This window comes from Hypomesus transpacificus, chromosome 12, assembly GCF_021917145.1.
Source record: "Hypomesus transpacificus isolate Combined female chromosome 12, fHypTra1, whole genome shotgun sequence".
Taxonomy (NCBI): Eukaryota; Metazoa; Chordata; class Actinopteri; order Osmeriformes; family Osmeridae; genus Hypomesus; species Hypomesus transpacificus.
In genome coordinates this window covers 889501-910582 of record NC_061071.1, presented here as the reverse complement: position 1 = coordinate 910582, position 21082 = coordinate 889501, and the positions used below count along the sequence as shown (strand labels likewise).

General features: G+C 43.7%; 1 protein-coding gene across 2 annotated transcripts in view; it reads left to right on the top strand.

Annotated features, from left to right (window-relative positions):
- epha6 (eph receptor A6) overlaps positions 1–21082 on the top strand; it is a 31312-nt gene that overhangs the window by 5786 nt on the left and 4444 nt on the right. Inside the window, exons 3-11 of one of the 2 annotated variants that reach the window (XM_047030922.1) lie at positions 2904–3032; positions 3276–3425; positions 3675–4065; positions 13503–13658; positions 14085–14417; positions 18428–18552; positions 19143–19305; positions 19442–19550; positions 20596–20666. In XM_047030922.1, coding sequence (XP_046886878.1) covers positions 2904–3032; positions 3276–3425; positions 3675–4065; positions 13503–13658; positions 14085–14417; positions 18428–18552; positions 19143–19305; positions 19442–19550; positions 20596–20666 — 1627 coding nt within the window. Of the gene's footprint in view, positions 1–2903; positions 3033–3275; positions 3426–3674; positions 4066–13502; positions 13659–14084; positions 14418–18427; positions 18553–19142; positions 19306–19441; positions 19551–20595; positions 20682–21082 lie in introns of both variants that reach the window. The other variant, XM_047030923.1, reaches the window with a different exon arrangement.

Genomic DNA, 21082 nt, shown 5'->3' with positions numbered 1-21082 from the left:
TCATAATAAGACTCTAATAATACCCTTGAACCTCACTCTCCCATGCTTCTTCGGTTAGCCTGCAGAACTAAAGCCTAGCCCTAGGCAGAGATTCCGAAATCTGGATATCCACATAGCTCTCAGACGCCGCTGTCAGCGCCACGTTGAGAAAAACATCCTAGCCTATTAATTCAGCATATCTAAAGAGACAAAAAAATGTTACTTCATCAGTGTTTCAATCTTTGGCTTTCATGACAGAAACTGCTGAAAACAACCCTCTCACTAAGAACCGCCGTGTCTGCCTCTGAAGTGACTCCTGAAGAAGGACGTTTTACTGAAGTTTGGCCTTGGTAGGCTTTCATCAACCACTTCAATTAGACTGTTTGAGATGCCGTCGTCCTGTATTAAAGTATTCCAATTAGCAACAGGACCAGTATGGCCGTGCATTTCCATTCAGAGGCAGCTCTGAGAAAATGTGTTGTTTTGCCTTTCTCTAACTTTCTCAAACCCTATACCCAGGGCAAGACTGTCAATTCCCTGGACTAAGCTGTTTCCGGTTGTCAATGTGTCACTGCATTTCAGTAGACTCTCGATGTTATCTTTTATCCTGAGATGTAAAAACTAAGGGATGATGAAAAGGTAATATAGGACTAAAAGAGGATATGTGACAAAGATGACCTGAGGGCCGAGAGATAGCGCCAGGAATGCAGTGACCGCGCTCAAGGAGATCTGCCTGTTGTAATTGGGATTTTGTGATTAAAAGTGTTATTCAAACACCTGGAGAAATATTGGGAGGGACTGGGATCAGATAAGACACGTGGAATGAGAATCGTGAGGCGGATTTGTTTTCTAAGAGGCGAGATGCAGGAGATTACGCTGTGTTACCGGAGGATCCATCTTGCTGATGCAAATCTAGAATGACTAGTACACTCTTGATTTGGCTGTCAATCGAGCGCCAAACCCACTGCTTTTGCCCTTAAGCAAAGTACTTAAAGCTGGACTGTTACCATTGTGTGTGAGTGAAAATGATTTATTGATGATTTATTTATTTTTTGCACGGTGAACCAATAAAGTCTTATTCATCTGTTACCTTGTAAAAGTATTTAACACAATAGTCTGCGGTGGACATGACTGCTAATCTACCTTAGCTCTACTTTGATACCCCCTTAAAATGACAGCACTGGTAGAACCAAGAATGTATATTAAATGAGACATTAAATAACAATGATTGATTAATAATTTCACCCCTCTTGTCTCACCCCTCAGGTCTCATGAAGCTAATTTAGATTGCTTAATTAATATTACCGTAACACTATTGGCTTACTCAAGGTTAATGTGTATTTAATAATTTATATATAAAACACTCAACCTTAACGGTGTTTTAATTTCCTTGAAGCTAACTTAGCCTTTGTTCCCAGCGAGTAAGAAGGTCAACTTTTTGTACTCTGGGATCATTACAGGTTGGACAGTTAGCACTGTGTGTGTGTCTCTGTCTATCTGTGTGTGTCTGTCTGTCTGACTGTCTGTAAGAAGTGATGAGGCCAGAGGGCTCTTACTCTGGCAGCATTAAACAGATGAGGGGCTGCCTGCCTGCCTGGTTGACAGTAACAGACGGAAGACAAGACGTGTCAGACATTGGGGCAGAGTGAGAAGACACACTTGGCTACACACACACACACACACACACACACACACACACACACACTGCACACACGCACACGCACACATACACACACACACACACCCACACACACACACACTTGCATGCATAGACTGCTCCCAAATGGCCCGGACCTCTTATCTATTGAGTGACAATGAAATTTATCAAGAACAAGACGTGGCCTGCTGGTGGAGCAGACAGAGAGGCAGTGCTTCCAGGAGATTGATCTCCACGTTGTCTCCCTCTCATGCTCCTCTTCCTGTGGGCTCCGCTCTTCTGTCTGAGGCCCGTCGTCAGCTCAATACCATGTGTGACGTGTTTCGCACTCACTGATTTGGGAGTCATCCATCACCCATTTTTATCAGGCGCTCGTCTGAGTTGCACCATGTTATCCCAGGGCAGGTCCTCAGTAGGTATATGATACCTCTGTTTCCTCTGAGGTAGGATTACATAGAAGGCTCCCTATAACCCTCCATTTGCTCTTCTCCCATTCAGTTTTGTGCAGGATAACATGTTGCCCCCACCTCCCCTCACCTGCCCTTGTCAGTTTAGACAAACCACTAGAAACACTAATAACAACCTCGTCCAACGTCTCCCTGATGGATATGTGAACATTTCAACGTGACCAATTCACCCACGTTACTTCCATTCAGACAGTTACAGTATTAGAAGAGTTTGAACAGATTGTCAAGGCTGAGGCTAGGAATCCAGGAACCCCCTATATTTGTATTTTCGTTTTCACTTTTGTCGAATGAGGGGTTGATTCTTCAACTCTAAAATTGACCTGGACTCACACTACAAGTCTCGATTCAACTCCACACGTAGAGAGGCTCTGTCAATATGTGTCATGGTCTTTTGAACAGTTTTAACTCCTCTGTTCAGCTCACCTTCAGAGCTGAACAGACAGAGAACACCGGTTTAGCCCTGGCTGATGTAAGAGTTGTGTAAACGACAGTAAGAGAAACTCTGCCTATCTCAGGTCTGCCTGGTTAGAGACAGCTTGTATATGTGTGAGACGTCACACTCTCAAGCTGTGTGAGGGATCCATTGTAGAGATTCTGTTTCACAAGACCCCCTGATTCCTCCCCTCTCACGGTTTATGCAGTATAGATTAATTGATATTCAATATGAATTAATATTGTAAAACAGTTTATTACTTTAGTCTGTAAATTGATCAGTTTTTTTCCGGCCTCTCCTCACACAAACTCATTCTCAATTCTCCTTCTTCCCTCTGTCTGTCGTTCCTACCTCCCTGCATCTGTAGTGGGATGCCATCACAGAGATGGATGAGCAGAACCGCCCCATCCATACCTTCCAAGTTTGTCATGTGATGGAGCCCAACCAGAACAATTGGCTCCGGTCAGGCTGGATCCAACGCCAAGCAGCCCAGAAGGTGTGTGCCCTCCCTTGTCCAAACACATCCATATTCCAGCTTTATATTTTCCCTTTTTAATGCATACAGCTAGCTTGTTCGAGGGCACAGCTGTGACATAGCAAGCTCCACGTGAGCCACATAGGATGTCTGTTATTATTTATTTGATCACATACACTGACAACGTCCTTGAGCGTTTTTGAAACACACACTTTGCTTTTCGCCTCCTTTGAGGTGTGTGTGATTGGATCTGGTTCTGTGCAGGTGTACGTGGAGATGCGCTTCACGCTGCGAGACTGTAACTCCATCCCCTGGGTGCCTGGGACCTGCAAGGAGACTTTTAACCTCTTCTACCTGCAGACCGACGAACCGCACGCCTCTGGAACTCGCTTTCGTCCGGTTGAATACGCCAAGGTTTGCTTGGTTGATGTGCTCTAAAGATTATGTTTCATTGATTGATTGATCTCTGCTAGAGCCAGATCTTACAGAGTGAAAAAAGACTGACATGATTCGTGTCCTAGGGGTTTTCAACGAGGCAGGGTTTTGAGCAGAAAGTCTGCTTAAAACGAAGTGATTAAGCCCACTAATCACGTCTTCTAATAATGTAATGGTTCTGATTGACACAGAATGAAAACAGTATTGTTGATGCGGTTCTCATCAAAGGTGGACACCATTGCAGCAGATGAGAGTTTTACACAGACAGACCTGGGGGACCGGGTGCTGCGGCTCAACACTGAGGTCCGCCAGGTCGGTCCCGTGACCCGGAAGGGCTTCTACCTGGCCTTCCAGGATGTGGGTGCCTGCATCGCCCTGGTGTCTGTCCAAGTCTTCTACAAGCGTTGCCCTTCCACGCTACGCAACCTGGCCGCGTTCCCCGACACCGTGCCCCAGCTGGACTCCTCCTCGCTGGTGGAGGTCCGCGGGGCGTGCGTGGAAAATGCAGAGGAGCGAGACACGCCTAAGCTTTACTGCGGCGCCGACGGAGATTGGCTGGTGCCCCTCGGGAGGTGTGTCTGCAGCATAGGGCACGAGGAGATGGAAGGATACTGTAAAGGTGAGGAGAGATGAATGTGGTCGATTGTGGTGACTGTATGTAGCCTGGGTATGTTAGATGAAGGAATGAATGGATGTGTTTCAGTTGTGGTATGTTTTGGTCTTGTTTACCGACTGTTTTGTATCTGTTCACTGTAGCCAGGTCGGGCCTCTTTTGCTTGCCTTGCGCCAGCCGGTTCTTCATTTCCGAGTTTCAAATATGTTGTGAAGCCTTAACTGTAAGGATTGCATAATGTTTTGGCAAATTTGTTGTTAGCAGATGCAGTGTGTCTCTTAAAGAAATACATTTTGTTAGTCACAGAACACATAATTGGAATTCCTGAACTACAGTACTGTAAACATAGATGTTGAATAGTTAACCTTAACATTCAACAAAATGCCCATATTGGAATTTTCCTGATGAGTCCTAATGTACGACAAAGTGTATACTGTACTACCATGTGCCTCTCATTAACCAACCATACTTCTTTAGTATAAACAAAGGAAACAGCTTTCAAAAATGGCAAATTTCAAAGTCCTAACACTTGGCACTGGTTCTCTACAGTGTTGCTTACACAGCAACTGCGGGCATCTCAACCTGTTCTACAGTAACTACGCTGTTAGTGTAGGAAAAGGTGTTCTCTCAGCAGGAGAGCCCCTGCTCTGCTGCAGCCACAGTGAATCTGTAAGTAGCTGCTCGAGCATTCTGACTGAGGGAGGGAGCAGAGGAGGAGGCATTGCATCAGATACTGTAGACAGACAGGTCTCAAGGGCCCCGCCGTCAACTGCAGAGTTTGAGATCTCAATCCCCCTCCTCCTGCTTTCTCTCTACTCCTCCCTGCCTCTCTCCCATCCTCAATATCCGTTCCCTGCCTCCTCTCTCCTCGGTCATTTAGCTCAACCTCTCCCCCTCTCCTCCTTCTTCCTTCCATCCTTTCTCCCTTTTTTCTCCTTCTCCTCACCCTTGTCCTTTCCACAGCCTCTTTGGTTCCCCCTCCCTCCTCCTTTCTCTCCTCTCTCGTTCCTCCCCTTCCTCCACACCCCTCTATTCAGAGATCTTGGACTTCAGTGCACTTACAGTAAAACATGCAGCCTCCCCTGACTGGTGACTCATGTTGACTTGGTGACTCATAACCTCTACTGTGCGTTGAGAGCGCCTGGAACATTCTCTCAGGGGTCCTTGTCACAAATTTTAAGAAAATAAATGTCAAGAAAATGTCGACCTAAAAACATTTTAAACACTTCTTCAGCAACACAACATTGTAATTTCATGAATCCTAGCCTTTCTATGGGTTTCTGTGTATCCTTTCTGTGGGCTATATTTTTATTTTCATTTCTGTACTACAAATACAATCTCAGTGGTGTCCCTGGCATCACCAGCAGTAGGCCCGACTGTAGCTTTTAGAATACAAGAACAGGTAGTCACTGGAGTGCATTGCTGAATTATTCTGGGGGCGATCAATCTTCCTTTACTTGAATCCTTTTTGTTTGATTATATGCACAACTGGTGCTTCCTCTGGGGTATTTGTATGTTTGGTCTGAGCTTTTAAACCAGAGCTCTTTAAGCGACAGTTCTATAGCTCTTAAAGTCTCACAAACATCCCCAGGCAAAACGCACACCCATAATACAATTTGTAAAGAAACTTTGCTTGGCCGATCAGCCAACTGCTTTCAAACACGAAGCGTGGAGGAGAAAAGTTTTATTGGCGACTTCTTTTTTGATCTAGATTGTATTTGGCCTAATTTTCTCCATTGCGCCGTGCAGAGGCTAGCCAGCTAATTGCCTCCATTTGTTAGCTTCACAGCTAATTTAGCAGGCTGTGTCTCTTCCCTAAACCTTATAACCTCCACTCTCATCCTCACTGCTGAGCAGGTCCTCAGTAATTAAGGCAGGTGCTAAATTGAGCTGCTCTGCATGTTAACAAGCAAAGTTTACCGCCGCGATACTTTGTTTACTGTCAGCTAAATATCTTTACAAATGTTCCTACCGGTCCATTTTGTTGTCTGGATCCCACCAATGGTCTGTAGGAGAGCAGATTTTTGGGGCCATCATCAAAGTAGGATTCATCTTTCTTTTGCACATCACGTCTCCCCCCCCCCACACACACACACACCCTTCCGCCCCACAAACCCAACTCTCTTCCTCATTCTGTCACATAGCCTCTCTCTCTACTCTGCCATTTTCATCTTAGTCCCACACGGTGCCCAACGTTGCTGTGTTTCATCTAACAGTTCAAATGGTGTATTGCTTTAAATAGCAGCCTGAAATGACTTAATACACTTCCTCCTCCAAGTCATGTCCCAATTGGGATAGATGATCGTCATCACCTTTGGTATTGGTTAGCCGAGCAGTTTAATCCCTGTAACAGATTTGTCTCTCCAAGGTGTTGTAGCTCGAGTAAGGTTGTTATTTCAGTTACAATACAATCAGACTCAGCAGGTGATTCAAAGTCATTTTTCTGCAGAGTCATAAGTAGTGTAAGCTGTGATAGCTGTTCTCCAGGGCTAGGCAAAGGATGTCCCCATGGCTGTGTTGAGATTTTTTGTGTGTGTGTGTGCGGGCATGTGTGTGTGTGTCTAGGTGTGTGTCTGCGCATGAGTGTGTCTGTATTTCGCTTGAAGAGTTGATGTCTAAATTTAAACTCAGTGATGCCGCAGTAACTCCAGTGTGTTGCAGAGTGCGACACATCTCTCCTCGGTCTGAGGAGAGCACACTAGTCTACTGAACATCTTCGACCAAAACTCAGCTTCAAGTGCATCTTATGAATATTCATATATGATGATATGATTACAATTCACCAAGCTGCCGCTCGTCTTGCTAGTTTGAAATGAGATAGAAACAAGTAAGGGTCCCTGCTGGGGGGGGGGGGGGGGGGGGGGTGAAGGTGGGGGGAGAACACAATTACCATCTACTGATGTGTGAACAGTCACTGGTGAGCACAAATTCTCCAGTGTGGATGTCAAACTCTGTAAATCAAGGAAGGGATGAACTTTCAATATTGTGTGTAGATATTGGTTTACTTTACCCACTAGGATTGAACAAGAATACCTGTGACATTGCACAAGCAGCCATTCTCAGTTGATCTACTCTTAACATCATCTTTAGCCACCGCATCTTTCCCCCGGAACGAGGAAACTTCCCCCCTGGAACTCATTGCGTTTCCACCACAAGGATATGGATCTAATTTGAGATCCGGAGAGCAACAAGCAGGATTTAAAGAGGAGCATACTCTTCAAAAATAAAGAGGGTCTTGCTCTTGGGTATAATGCAGCAGCCCTGAGATGGGTGTTTAGAGACAGGATGCTCATGATGTCTGAAACATGTCATACGCAGGAGACACCACATCTCCAATAGCTCTGAGTCCACTCTGAGATCTCATCTCAAACTGTACCTTACTGCTTCATGATGGAATACACCAATTCATTCATTCAGTCATCTCTGCCAGATGCCTCCTTTTCTGGATGTAGCTTTCGGCCTACAGCGATGAAGGAGTTTACGTCCAAGTCTCTGTGTAAAAAAGTGAAGGCCATTTTGCTGTTGAGATGTACAGTACAGTTTGCAAGTGGTTGCGGCAAGTTTTGCCCCATGAACTTGCGATGACTTCTGCTTTCTCCTCGTTTTCATTTTCGAGAGCGGCTTCAAAGGCTACCATGATCAAAGCTGTCTGAGGCAGCAGGGAGAGGGGGTGAAAAAAGAAGAAGCGAGCTCCCAAACGTACGCGCAGCGCACTGCAAACACGTCCAACTCCACCATCCCCCAAACAAAGGAAACATCTTCTCTTATCTAATCCAGTTTTTTTCTCACCACCAATAACATTCCACCAGACTTTTTTGACATCTCAATCCACATCCTTCTTTCTTTTTTTTCTTCCTACAAATCTCTTGGCATCAGCCGTGAAGATATAATAGACTGGTTATATCATGACCTAGATAAAGTATCACAAGCGTAACACAATTTGTTTCATGGCTTTTTGTCATGGTGCTTCTTCAGAAAGGGGGAGAGGGGATGGCGGAGGAGGGCTAAGATAATCACTTTTTTGTATCATCATCTTGTGTGCTTGTTATTCAATGAAGGGATGTCTCAATCAAAGTAGGCAGATGAAAGCGGTGCCAAGATACCACAAACCGTGAACAATGTGCTTGTTTTCAATTACACCAAAGCTTTGATACTCTATTTTCACAGCTTTTTCTTGTCAAAATATCCCTAGTTACTAAAAGGATATGTTACAGAGAAAATACCTGGATATCAGGACTACAGGGGAAGGTTTTGTGGGACATGAACCTCTTAACCTGTGGTAACCTGTGTCAACCAGGTTTGTCTGACCCAATGCAATTGAGATGTTTCACTGTGAAAACTGTACTAAAGGTTGGTTGGATATTATAAAACAGGTCTGGCCTTAATTTTATTTTGTGTGCTTTTTTTATGGTCTGGCTTTCATGAGACAGGCTTCTTTGTAATGTTAGACATGAAAGACACAGTCAAAATTAATTGACTCCTGAGGGCCTCACATTTGCCATGTATGAGTTTGTTTGTTTCCTTTTGTTATGCTCTTTAACTCCAATCACATTGTTTGTGCAGATTAACTTGCGTTATTAAACATGTGGGATGATAAAAAGAAAAATGATGTCACTGCGTTCCCTTGCACAGGAAGAGGAGAAGGATGTTGATAGAGGTGTCACAAGTTTAGACAGGCTGAAAACATGACCAGAATGTGAGATGTGTCACTTACTGCCCGCATTGGGCAATATACTAATTCTGCCCTCATTATAATCACACATCACACAATAATTACCAGGCACTTAATTCACCATGGTACTGTATGACGGTTTGCTTTCTGCCAAAAGTGAACCAAATATGTGTTGTAATCTTGTTTGAAAGAATCCTAACCTGTTCATAAGCAGACAGACAGGACTGAGCTTCTGTTCTCGTAGATGCCAGCCTGTATCTGACGCTTGGCCGGAGCATCGCTTATTCTCTCTGAACCGACCATCTGCATATCAAAGCAAGGAGACCAGGGTAAACATCATATCTGCCCTTCCATCTGCTCCTGCCTACAGTCTACAGTTAAGGCCTGATGAACCTGCTTTTCTCTGCTCTGTTTACGAATGATTAGTTGCTTATCAACCTGGCAGCACGTCTGTCTGTCATGTCTTGGTTAAGGAGGGGATGGATAGTGCAACACCAGGGCTACGTTTCTAGTTGTGGTGGGAAGTTTAAAGGTTTAAGTAAGGGAAAGGCCAACTGTTCGTTGTAAGCTAATTTGATATATGGGCTATCATAGACCCTCTACAAAGAAGACTTCTGTTGGCTCTATCAGTCAGAGCAGAGGCTGGAATGAAGAAAGGGTAGCATCTGTTGGGCTTACTAGGCTCTTTGTTAAGTCCAGAGAGAGGGATATAAAGAAGGTTTGTAATAAAAATGCTTATCATCTTCAAAGGAGACACAAGGCTTTCGCACTCTGCCAGGAGCACCGTGCAGGTGAATTGAGAGATGCTATCAGATGGTTTTGTATGGAGGCCATGAACAAAATGGAAAGGAAGTCACAATTGAGTCTCTCACACTCTTATCTCCCCTTCTCTCTCTTTTACTCTTGCTCCTTCTCTATTTTATTATTTATTTATTTGACTTCTGTCTGTCTCACATACTGTTACGCATCCTTGGTGGTATGTTCTAGTTGGCTCGTCCCCCAACAAATGTAGGTGTAGGATGTATACCCATGGGCAACTCTCACCTATACATCTGTTTCTTGGATGTGAACCGTAGCAAAAATAATACTGAATTGAAACACTGTGTCAGTGTGACAGAAGCAAACATGGGTAATTCCATTATTGGAAGGTCAACTTGCGACCACTGTGGTTCTCCCTGAGTCTACAAAATTCAGTGCTCTCCAAACCACCCAATCATTTGCCCCTATGGAGTCTTTTGGTAGTTTTGTTTCTAAGTCTGTTTTCAATGTCTTCCTGCAAAACTATTTTCCTCTGGGGACAAATAAAGTTGACGTTGAAATAAAATTGACAGATAGCATCATACTGTAGTAGGCCACTTGAATGTACTGTCTCTTTTCCTTCTACCTTACATTTTAAAATGAGACTTGGATGTTTGTGTCGATATAGTCTGCTGGTAGCTATATAATCACATTAGTGGCAGTGAGTAGACACTCTGGCAGATTATGACGCTGTACAGGAGGAAAGGGCTCTTTTACAGAAACGTTCACTTCTCTCTTACATCCGTAAACTAATTAATTGCAGAATATATCCTTTTTTTTAGGGAAAGGTTTTTGCTAAAGAGCCTGTAGCTGGGAGAAACAGTTGAGTTCAGAGGAAAGTTAAATGACTTGTGAACTCTTGCATGGCAACAGAGGATTAAGCTACTACGGAGGATCAATTTCACAGCAGAGCTGGGTGAAATGTTAGTGAATGTACAGTATACGAATGTGAGTGTTATGTCATCTTGGTAAACTCAAGATTATCTTGGGCCAATTGAAGGCCATTTGATGTAGAAAGTCTTCACTGTCACTAACATTAGCCTGTTTACTGGACAGAGGGTGACAACAGCTAGAAGACTCCTGGAAAGGTTCCGTGAATTTTCCATGGGGTTTGAAAAATCTTTCAAAAGTGTCAAAATAAGCTTTCAACATTTGCCTTTAGACATTCAAAGTGTCTCTCTTGAAATTAACATTAACTGCACATACTATACTGCATGATACAGTCTGACCCCTAGGAATGGTAGTTATCTGACTTTTACCAGTTACTTCTATGGAGCTTCAAGACAGATTATGATGTTGTGACCTTGTCCAGTCTGCCAAGTCCCTCATCTGTTTGGATACCTGGGAACTCATTAGTAATAACCCTCACCTCTGTCTTTCAATATCTTTAGCTCTCTTTCTCTCTCTGTTTGCTTGCTGTCCTTCACTCCCTCTCTTCCTCTTATTTGTGAGTCAACTGTTCTTGGCTGTGAACTGAGTACTAATTATTCACTATTTAACCCCAAACACCTGGTCTCTCTGGTGAGTAATTATCGCCAAACTCAGAGCCATACACTCATCCACGATATGTTTACTCCTGATGGGAAAGCTGTGTTTGAGACGGTTTATCGGTGTGTTTGAAATGTGTGTGCTTGCATGTAGATGGGCTACCACCCCTGTACTTGTGAAAGCATGTATGTGTGTGCGTGTTTTTACCACGTGCCTTGCACAGGAACGTTGTTAATGGGAAAAAGAAACCTGGTCCCTAATTGCTTTTTGGCGGCAACCTGTACTGGCCTGGGTGTGCATGAAAGGCAGATGGGAATCCTAATGAGTCCGTGTGACCCTACAGTGGGAGGTGGATGCTAGGATTAAGGAAATACACCTGCAGCCTAAGGAGGTAGCAGGGTGGGTGGGGGTTATAATATAACAGGGTTCTCTTTCTCATTATCCCATTATTGCTTTTCTACTCTTTCTTTTCCAAATTTAAATTGGAAGTTCTTTTTGGTTTCTTTTCTTTTTGCCTTCACCCACAGTTCTGAGTTACTCCTCTCCCACACTCTGTGGACGCTTCTGAATTCACCCAGATTGGGGCTATTCACAATCACAGAGAACTCTTATTGAAAATGGATAGATAGCAAGACTATCTCTCAGACACACTTACCTAGACGTGCTCTCAGTAGGATGATATTGAGGATGAGGTAGGGGCATGGGGGAAAGGAGGAGGTGGGCATGTTCTTGTCCTCTTGTCACCAGGGCACATATTTAACTTCAATATTTCATTAAAAAAAAATATATATATATTGTGTGGTAGGTGTTCAATTATAAACCATGTTTCCCCAATGGTGTGACTCATTGAGTGGTGTAGTAGTGCTAAAGATGAGGAAGAGTATGGTGATGGAGGGGACGACTGCTTAGGTGTTCTGATGAACCCGATCTTCCAATTTAGAGGACTAGATAAGATATGTTGAATTTCCATGTACAAAGTGAATTTCATCTTGGAAATATGGAAAAAGTGAACACCCCTCTTGCTGCACGTACTTTACAGATGGAGGAGAATGGGTTCCTCATCCTTTGTCTTGATCCTAATTCTCCCTCGCTCCCTCTCTCTCCCACTCTCACTATTCCTCTCTCTGCTTGACAAGACCTGCCAGTGGATTCCCAATTAGCATTCCATAGCAGTCTCTGTAGGATTTGCGTATCCAAATGCCCTGGGAATGAGAAAAAACTGGAATTAGTGGAATCAGCAGGACCCCCAGAGCTGCCCGATATGAAGCCTGATTGAATTTCCCTCTGTGTGTCATTTTTTTTCTATCAATACAATTCCTTCTTTGAGTTTATTTATTTATTTAGTTGTAATTTCCCTTCTCCCTCCACCCCTTGCGGTAAAGCTATTATTTCCAGCTTCTTATAGTATTAAGTAAATTGTGCTATCATCTTTCTATTTCCCTGCTGGGACGTTGGGGAGGCAATCTGCAATGGTTATTACCATCTTCTGGTAAAGCTTTGGGGAGGGAGAAATGGTGGAGGGAGGGGTTGCAGAGAGAGGAATAGGGAGAGGGAGAGAAGAGTGAGGAAAATAAAGGGAGACGGAGAGGAAAGGACTAGGAAGGTAGCGAGAGGAGGGAGAAGGGTGAGGAAAATGAGGACACGGGAGAGTGGGAGTTTAGTAGGGTCAGTAATGCTGACTTTGCACGTTATGAGTGAATGGAAATTTCAAACTGCATGCATGCAGAGCTGTAATTGCATTTCATACCGCACTATCTCTATGTTAATGATAAAATTGTTTACTTGCGAAAGAAGAGAGTATGAATTCATTTTACGGCACACTGGCTCTTTCTTTTGCTCGTTCATGGAAGCACACACACCCCCACATTCGCACGATAAACACACATACAAAATCTGAAACCATATTTAGGCCATGGGGGTAACCTTGCCTGGTATTTGTCCCATTTATTTTGTCCATACACAGTAGTGGCTAATTACCCTCCATCATATCAGTGATCACATAATGGATGCTCCGGTGAGGAAAATAATGTGTGATTTGTGGCTTTGTTGACTCTCTCTATCTCTCTCTTTCTCTCTCTGTCTTACTCTCTTTCTAACCCTCTCTCACATAATTACATTTCCTAATGTGGATGCAGCGAGCTCTATCGGCCTGACAAGATTGCATCTAATGTTGGTGTTCCTAACATTTTGTTTCAGTGTTTTGTTTCCACTGTGGTTTCTCTAAATCCTGGATAATGCACCAGATACACCTTTCTCCCACTGCAGTGTGATGGAGACACTGCAGCTGTTATCTCACATTCTTAATGTGTTTATCTCTATAACTCCCTGTCAGACATCAATTTTGCTATTGATCAGTTATTTGCTCGGTTGATGCGCGCGATATGATATTTTATATTGAACTCAATAAGACATTCAGCACCAGTTCTCTTTCCTCCAATAACTCTCTCTCTCTCTTTTTCTTCTCGTTTTTTCTCTGTTTCTGCAGCATGTAAAGCAGGCTTCTACAAGGCCTATGCTGGGAACATCAAGTGTTCCAAGTGTCCTCCTCACAGCTCCAGCCACGACCAGGCTGCCACCCTCTGCCATTGTGAAAAAGGATTCTACCGGGCTGTTAAAGACCCCTCTACAATGGCCTGCACTAGTCAGTTCACCTACAAATTACAGTTTATTTTTCTTCTCTGACTATTTACGTCTCTTGTTACCAAAGTTAGGCAACACAGAGGCCACCACAAACACTAAAAGCTATAGAGATAAAAGGCTGAAAATATAGTGGTCGAACAGCCCATTGTCCTCATGTTGGAGAATAGAAAGGGTGTTTTTGATGTTGTCGCTAAATTGAGTTGTTACGGAAGCAGATGTGATCTCTGGTTATATATCCTGTTTTCTATTTGAAGTCTGAAGGTAAAAAGATTACTCAGTGGAGTGTCATGACTTTGTCACTTGCATGTTAGTGATCAAGATGCCAACAATATTTCTGGGAAAATATAACATTTTACGGTCATCTTTCCAGACAAGTGATTAAAAAGAGTTCCCTGTAGGATGACATCACTTCCTTTCCTCCCTCCAGGGTCCCCCTCAGCCCCCAGGCACCTGGTGTCCCTCATCAACGAGACCGCCCTCTTCCTGCAGTGGGCCCCGCCCAGCGACATGGGCGGCAGGAAGGACCTCACGTACAACGTCCTGTGTCAGCGCTGCCCAGGCAGTGGGGTCTGCGAGCCCTGCGAGGTGGACCTGCGCTTCTTGCCGCGCCCGCTGGGCCTGACAGGAACCTCCGTGGTGGTGCTGGACTTTGCCGTTCACGCCAACTACACCTTCCACGTGGAGGCGATCAATGGTGTGTCGGGGCTGGGGCAGACGGAACGCTCGCTGGCCAATATCACCGTCACCACTGACCAGACTGGTGAGTATGTCGGCGTCTTGTGTGTACGGCTCATCTTCTTGTTCACCTGTTTAGCGCAAGCATCGTTTTTTTACAAAGCGAGCAGTGTTTTAGATTTCCATAGCAACCTTATCGAGCGGTTTTAGTTGTTCCTTCGCAATGTGTATGGATGGTCTGAAATTTACTTTCCAATGTTATTTTTCCTGAACTGTATTCCATTCTTTTTTTTATCAACTGACACAGTTGCATGTCTTCTCTATAAACTGTGGAACAGCTTCTATCGCTTCAGTGCAGCAGCCTGCTCCTCTCCTGTGGGTGTTTAGTTGTGGATGATGAGGTCGTTAGGGATGTAATTGGTAGGGATTTACCCCTGGGCTGTATGGGCCTCACTCGCACCAACAGGGCTCTGCTCTCTCTCACTGTCCTTCCATGTCTCTCTCTCTCTCTCTCTCTCTCTCTCTCTCTCTCTCTCTCTCTCTCTCTCTCTCGCCCTCCATCTCTTTCTATATTTTTGCCCACTCTCTCCTTTTCTCTGCTAATGAGACGGACAGGTGAACTACTGTGTCTAATGTAGGGCCTGAATGTCTGAAGGGTCTGTCAGTCTCTAAGGCTGCAGGAAATAAACTATTAAAACATCCTTAGTATACAAAGAAACTTGAGGAGTTGAACCATTTCACATACAGGTAAGGGAATTCTTTTGAGAATGTTTTCTGTCCCCTACTGTATGTGCCGGACGAACTGGGTTTTTGATATTCAGATGTAGAGACTCCGGCCTGCTGTTTGGTATGCAGGACGAATGCTACCCTTTATACAATTTCAAGGTTTAGCTATGAGCGCAGTTCACAAAGGCTGGCAAAAGGTGTGTTAAAATCACAGTCACTTTTCAATTAATGCTGTTCGTGGACTCTCGGCGGAAGCAAGTGAGCGTTGGAGCTGACATTAATGTGGGTTAGAACACACAGAGCACCCTGTGAGAGCCAAGGAAGATGATGGGATTTTGTATTTTGCTTCCAAATGTAAATTTTCTCTCCGGAGGCTGAGAAACAGCTTGCCTTTTCCATCGGGGTGTGTGTCTTGTTTGTGGGGGAGGGGTGGAATTGACTCGTCAAAATGGGGCTGTCAACTCGCCCTAGTCTGCAGCTGCAACTGGAACGTCAAAAAACTCTCATTACCAAACAGACTGGCAGGCTGCTCAGCTTGGGGAGCCACACACCACACACACACCACACACACACACACGCACACACAGAGACACCACACACACACCACACACAGGCAGGAATGCTGGCAGACACACACAAACAAATAGTGCTTCTGATCGTATGTTTGCCACTGAGCTGTATGCTGCCTCAGTTGGAAAGTTTTGCTTTAAGAACTATCCCAGAAGTTAGTTAGTTAGTCAAATATGAGACAGACTTGTCACATCATAGTCGTAGAAGTTATTTTGTTTCGATGATGGATCGGTCATTGATCATTAAATTATTGATCACAGAGAAACAAACAAATTACATTTGACTGGGGTTTCATCCAGAACACATTAAACTAGGGTTTGTTTTCGTCTCAGGCACTTATCATATGCAAATGGTATATTAATGGCTCATTATACTTTTAATTATGCAAAGTTTATTCAAACAATACTCCTAATGAATTCTCCTTCGCTGTTGCATGTAGTCTGTGTACACTCGATAAGTTGTTTTTTAAGACTGTGCCATCAATTATGTCCCGAAATATATTCAGTGTATACATTAGGATTACATGTTGATTTAAGGATAGTCCATCAATATATGATTGAAATAATACATATAATAATGTTCAGGATTACTATGGGGATTAATATTTAAGAATATAAATGTATTTTAGTGTTGCATGTTAGTAATTAGCATTAGTGAATTTGAATCAAGAGTAAAGATTGCATTGAGTCCGTTTAAGTGAATCGGTCATTTGTGCTTAAACCTCTTCATTCTGTATTAGAGAGCAGTAGCACAGTCCTACTGAATGTACATCTTAAATATACTCTACAATACATTGTGCTAGCTTTTAATTCAGCTCTGTTATTGTGGTGCTTTCTGGGACTGGATCTTTCCACCGTTCTCTCTTCCTGTGCTGGGAATAAGGCCACCTTCTATTTTTATGATCAGCTACTGGGGGAGATATGCTTTCAAGGGACATCTTTTCTCTACCTCTCCCTCCTGTGCTTTTGCCCTAGGTGGACACGTGTGTGATACACCCACAAGCATGCGAGCACATGCACACGCATGCATGCACACATACCCCTGCGCATGCACACAAGCAGGCATGTGCACACACACACACACACACACACATACATAACTGCACATACTCACACAGTGCGTGTACAGCAGACAGTGTCTGTATGCTCTCTTTCTATGCTCTGCTCTACTGTTGGCACACAAGAATAAAATCATCCCTCCAACCAATCAGGAGGGAGCATGTGCATTGGAGAAATCCTTCCAACCAATCAGGAGGGAGCATATGCATTGAAGAGATCCATCCAACCAATCAGGAGGGAGCATGTGCATTGGAGAGATCCATCTATCCACATACATTACACCGTGTTACTTTTCAACCCTTAAAAATAAATGGATCAATGGATTTGGTTTAGTCTCTTTCAGCTTTGGTGATCCACTATACTTGGATGGCTCCGGACTGATCATTATTTCTTTATCGTGGAGGCATGTCTTGGGATCCATACAATCCAGATTGATTAATTCCCCTCAGAGTCCATGGAAAGGCCTTTAAGCTGAGGGGAGAGCTAATTAGAATTCAGATGAAGGTCGAGGCTTCTGTAATGAGTTTCCATTAGCTCGTCTTTAGGTTTAAACAGATTAATCGAACCATTCAACCATACTACTGCTGACTGGGGAGGAGCTGCGAAATATCAAAGTTAAAGACAAATTGGAATGTCTTGAATAGTTTAGTATTATACTGCAATGCATTATATTATATTGCAATGTATTGTACTTTGTTGTGAGGAGCCCAGCCTAACCACGTTGCGTTTAGAGAAAACTTTGTTGCGTTCTCAATGTCTGAATTTTGCTTGAATTACATTAGGCCTACATCTTAATGGATTGACCAAGGTCTCGTTTGCATTTCAGTCATTAGAGTCCAGACAGGATGGAATTATAGAGGAAAATACAATAGCTAGCGAGAGCATGATTAGTCCTGATCCCTGCAGACCGCAATCATTTTTCATTTTCTCTTTTTTCTCTTCTGCCCCTCTATCACTTTCTCAAATCCCTCCTTCTTCTGTACATTTCTGCTTGCTTCCCCTCTCACCGCCTCCCTCTGTCCTTCCTCTATCTCTCATCGTTCTAACTCCTTCCTTTACCCTCTTTCTTTCGTCTTTGAACTCACTCAGTCTCTCCCTACCTCCATTACTCACTATCTCTTTCCCAGTCCCTCCCTCCCTCCCTCTCCCTCCCCACGTCTGCTCCACCTCGTACAAGCCCTAGATTTGCATAGCAGTATTAACAGTTAGAGTCATTACTCTAACACATGCTGTTATTACCCAGATGGCAGCTCAGCTATGCCCTGAGTGAATATTTACCTGGGAGAAATTCAATCAAGTCCGCTACGTCTAGGCGCACACACACACACACACACACACACACACACACACAGAAATACACACACCTACACAAACGCAAGCACACAAACACATGCTTTGCCTGTCTTACACACACACACACACACACACACACACATTTAGACCTGCACACACACCCACATGCAATCAGCTGCAGAAATATAATTTTCACAAACACAATAAAATGTCTTATCTCTGCATCACCTTTCTGTCTCCGATTAAATGTCTGTTTCTGTTTTCCAATAAATGTTTAAGCGCTATTCCTAAATAGCTATATAGGTGTATAAGTCTGTACTGTCCTACTATATTACATACTATGTCTGATATATGATTGTCCTGCACCACACTTAACAGACAGAAAATCACCCACAGATTTTGAGGGTTGGCTATACTGAATATTGTCAAAATGTGTCCCGGTGTTCAGGTCCCTCTCTGGTGGGTGTGGTACGTATGGACTGGTCCTCCCAAAATAGTATCGCCCTCTCCTGGACAGAGGTGGAGCAGCTCGCACTGGTGATTCTGGACTATGAGATCAAGTACTATGAGAAGGTATGTGCTCTGCACCATGTTTATCTTCTAAGTCAGTCTACTGTCAACAGACCAAAGTCTACTAAATCTAGTCTTAGTCTACTGAGTCTAGTAAATAAACACTACTACCACAGAACACAACCATAAACTCTAAGCACTTTCAAAAAGGGTTTATATTAAATGCAGAGGTCTGTACGAAGACTGTCTATGATCAGAGCTAAAAGTGCAGATGTCCAGAGAGAATAGTTCAAATTCACTTTACATTATTGCTTTAGAAAAGGGTTCTGAGCTGCAAGCACAACCGGCCTAACCTGTTTAGTTGTGTGTACTTGTGTGTTATTATCATAGTATTATATATGGTATGTGTGTTATTATCATAGTATTATATATGGTATGTGTGTTATTATCATAGTATTATATATGGTATGTGTGTTATTATCATAGTATTATATATGGTATGTGTGTTATTATCATAGTATTATATATGGTATGTGTGTTATTATCATAGTATTATATATGGTATGTGTGTTATTATCATAGTATTATATATGGTATGTGTGTTATTATCATAGTATTATATATGGTATGTGTTGTGTCGTGTCTCCCACCAGGAGCAGGAACAGCTGAGCTACTCGTCGACGCGCACCAAGACCCCCAGCGTGGTGGTAACAGGCCTCCATCCCTCCACCCTGTACGTGTTCCACGTGCGCGCTCGCACCACCACTGGCTTCACCGCCTACAGCCCCAAGTTTGAGTTTTCTACCGCAGCAGAGAGTAAGCCCAGAGGCAATGTGTGTGTGTGTGTGTGAGTGTGAGAGAGTGATTAAGTGTTTGTTTGGCTGTGCTTTGGAAAAAAAGGGGATTTGTGTGTGTGTGTGTGTTACATAGTGTGGCTTTGCTCTCTCCCCAGGCTCGGAAATGGTGGCTGATCAGGGTCAGGTGCTGGTGGTTGTCACAGCAGCGGTGGGCGGCTTTTCTTTATTGGTCATCCTTACTCTTTTCCTTCTCATCACTGGACGGTATGAGATACGGCAACTGAACTGTCTCTCTGTCTTTCTCTCTCTCCCTCGCTCACTCTTTCTGTCCCAGTATTTCTCTCGTTCTGTCTATATTTCCCTTGGTCTGTCTTTATGTCTCTCTCAGTCTAGTTCTGCTTTACCCAATATGTTTTCCTCTCTCTCTCTCTCTCTTTCTCTCTCTCTCTCTCTCTCTCTCTCTCTCTCTCTCTCTCTCTCTCTCTCTCTCTCTCTCTCTCTCTCTCTCTTTATCCATCTCTTATTATCCCAAAGTGTGATCCAATTCAATCGAGCGTCTCTTAATGGACACCGTGGCCACCAAGCAGTCGTTCTCATTTTCCGATTGGCTGAGCCTCTTTTCCACCTAATTACCCTGCATGCAGTGCTTCTGCCGGCTGTCTCCTCCCATTGGCTCTCTGTGGATAGAGGGGACACAGACTGTCAGGCTACTGTCAGACCCAGGGCACAGAAACACACATCACCTCTGCCTGAGATGTAAACAGACACATGGTTGCCCACAACTGTAACTAAACAGACACACAATAGCCTACAACTGGTATTAAACATACATGTGAACTGCAGCTAAAAAGGATTAAGTGTTTGAGTGTTTAAGTGCCATCGTGGGCAGTAACATGCTATGACAGGCAGTGCCTCTACATAAATAATTGCGTAATCACTCCTCCATTCTGTTTCCTAAAGTGGGAGATATGAGTGCTATTGGTGCAGAGTGGGATGTTAATGTGAGAACCCCATGCCCCTCTCCCTTACTCCGTCTTTCACTATGTTGAAGTACCAATTGCATGAAAGTTACTTCCCTCCCCACTTGCCCTCACCAGGGAGTAAGCTGCATAAAAGCTACCAAACTGAAGTCATGGGGAAAATAGTATCAAAGAATTTAGAAGGAAAAATACTAAATATATATAATAAAATGAAACAAAAATGAAAAGAAAGCCATAAAAGCATTGGCTTGTGTCTGGAGAGAGGGGCGTGTCCTGCGGGGCAGTCTCTGACCTGTATCTGACCTCCAATTTCCTGTTTCCTGTGTAAGGTGCCAGTGGTACATCAAGTCTAAGATGAAGTCTGCGGACAAGAGGAGGACGCATTATCACAGTGGACATGGTGAAACACAGTTCTGCATGTGGATGTTTAATTTACATTGCAGTTTGTTCCATCTAAACAGCACAGTTCATACACTGCGCACACAGATGAACTCTCACTCACATACACACACACACACACACAGACACACACAAACATGTATGTTTAGCAAACCAGCTGGTTAAAACGAGGATAGATAAACAGATGAGCAGTGCAGAGTGTGTGTGTGTGTGTGTGTGTGTGTGTGTGTGTGTGTGTGTGTGTGTGTGTGTGTGTGTAAAATGATGATGTTCTGCCTGCAGTCCCTGGGACACTACATACTGAACATCATTCCCACTTTTAGAATACTGGAGCAGAATTAATATTCCCTTATACAGCCAATTAGATTTGTAAATTATCCATGTGAATTGATTGTGGGTTTTAAGTGCTCTATAATA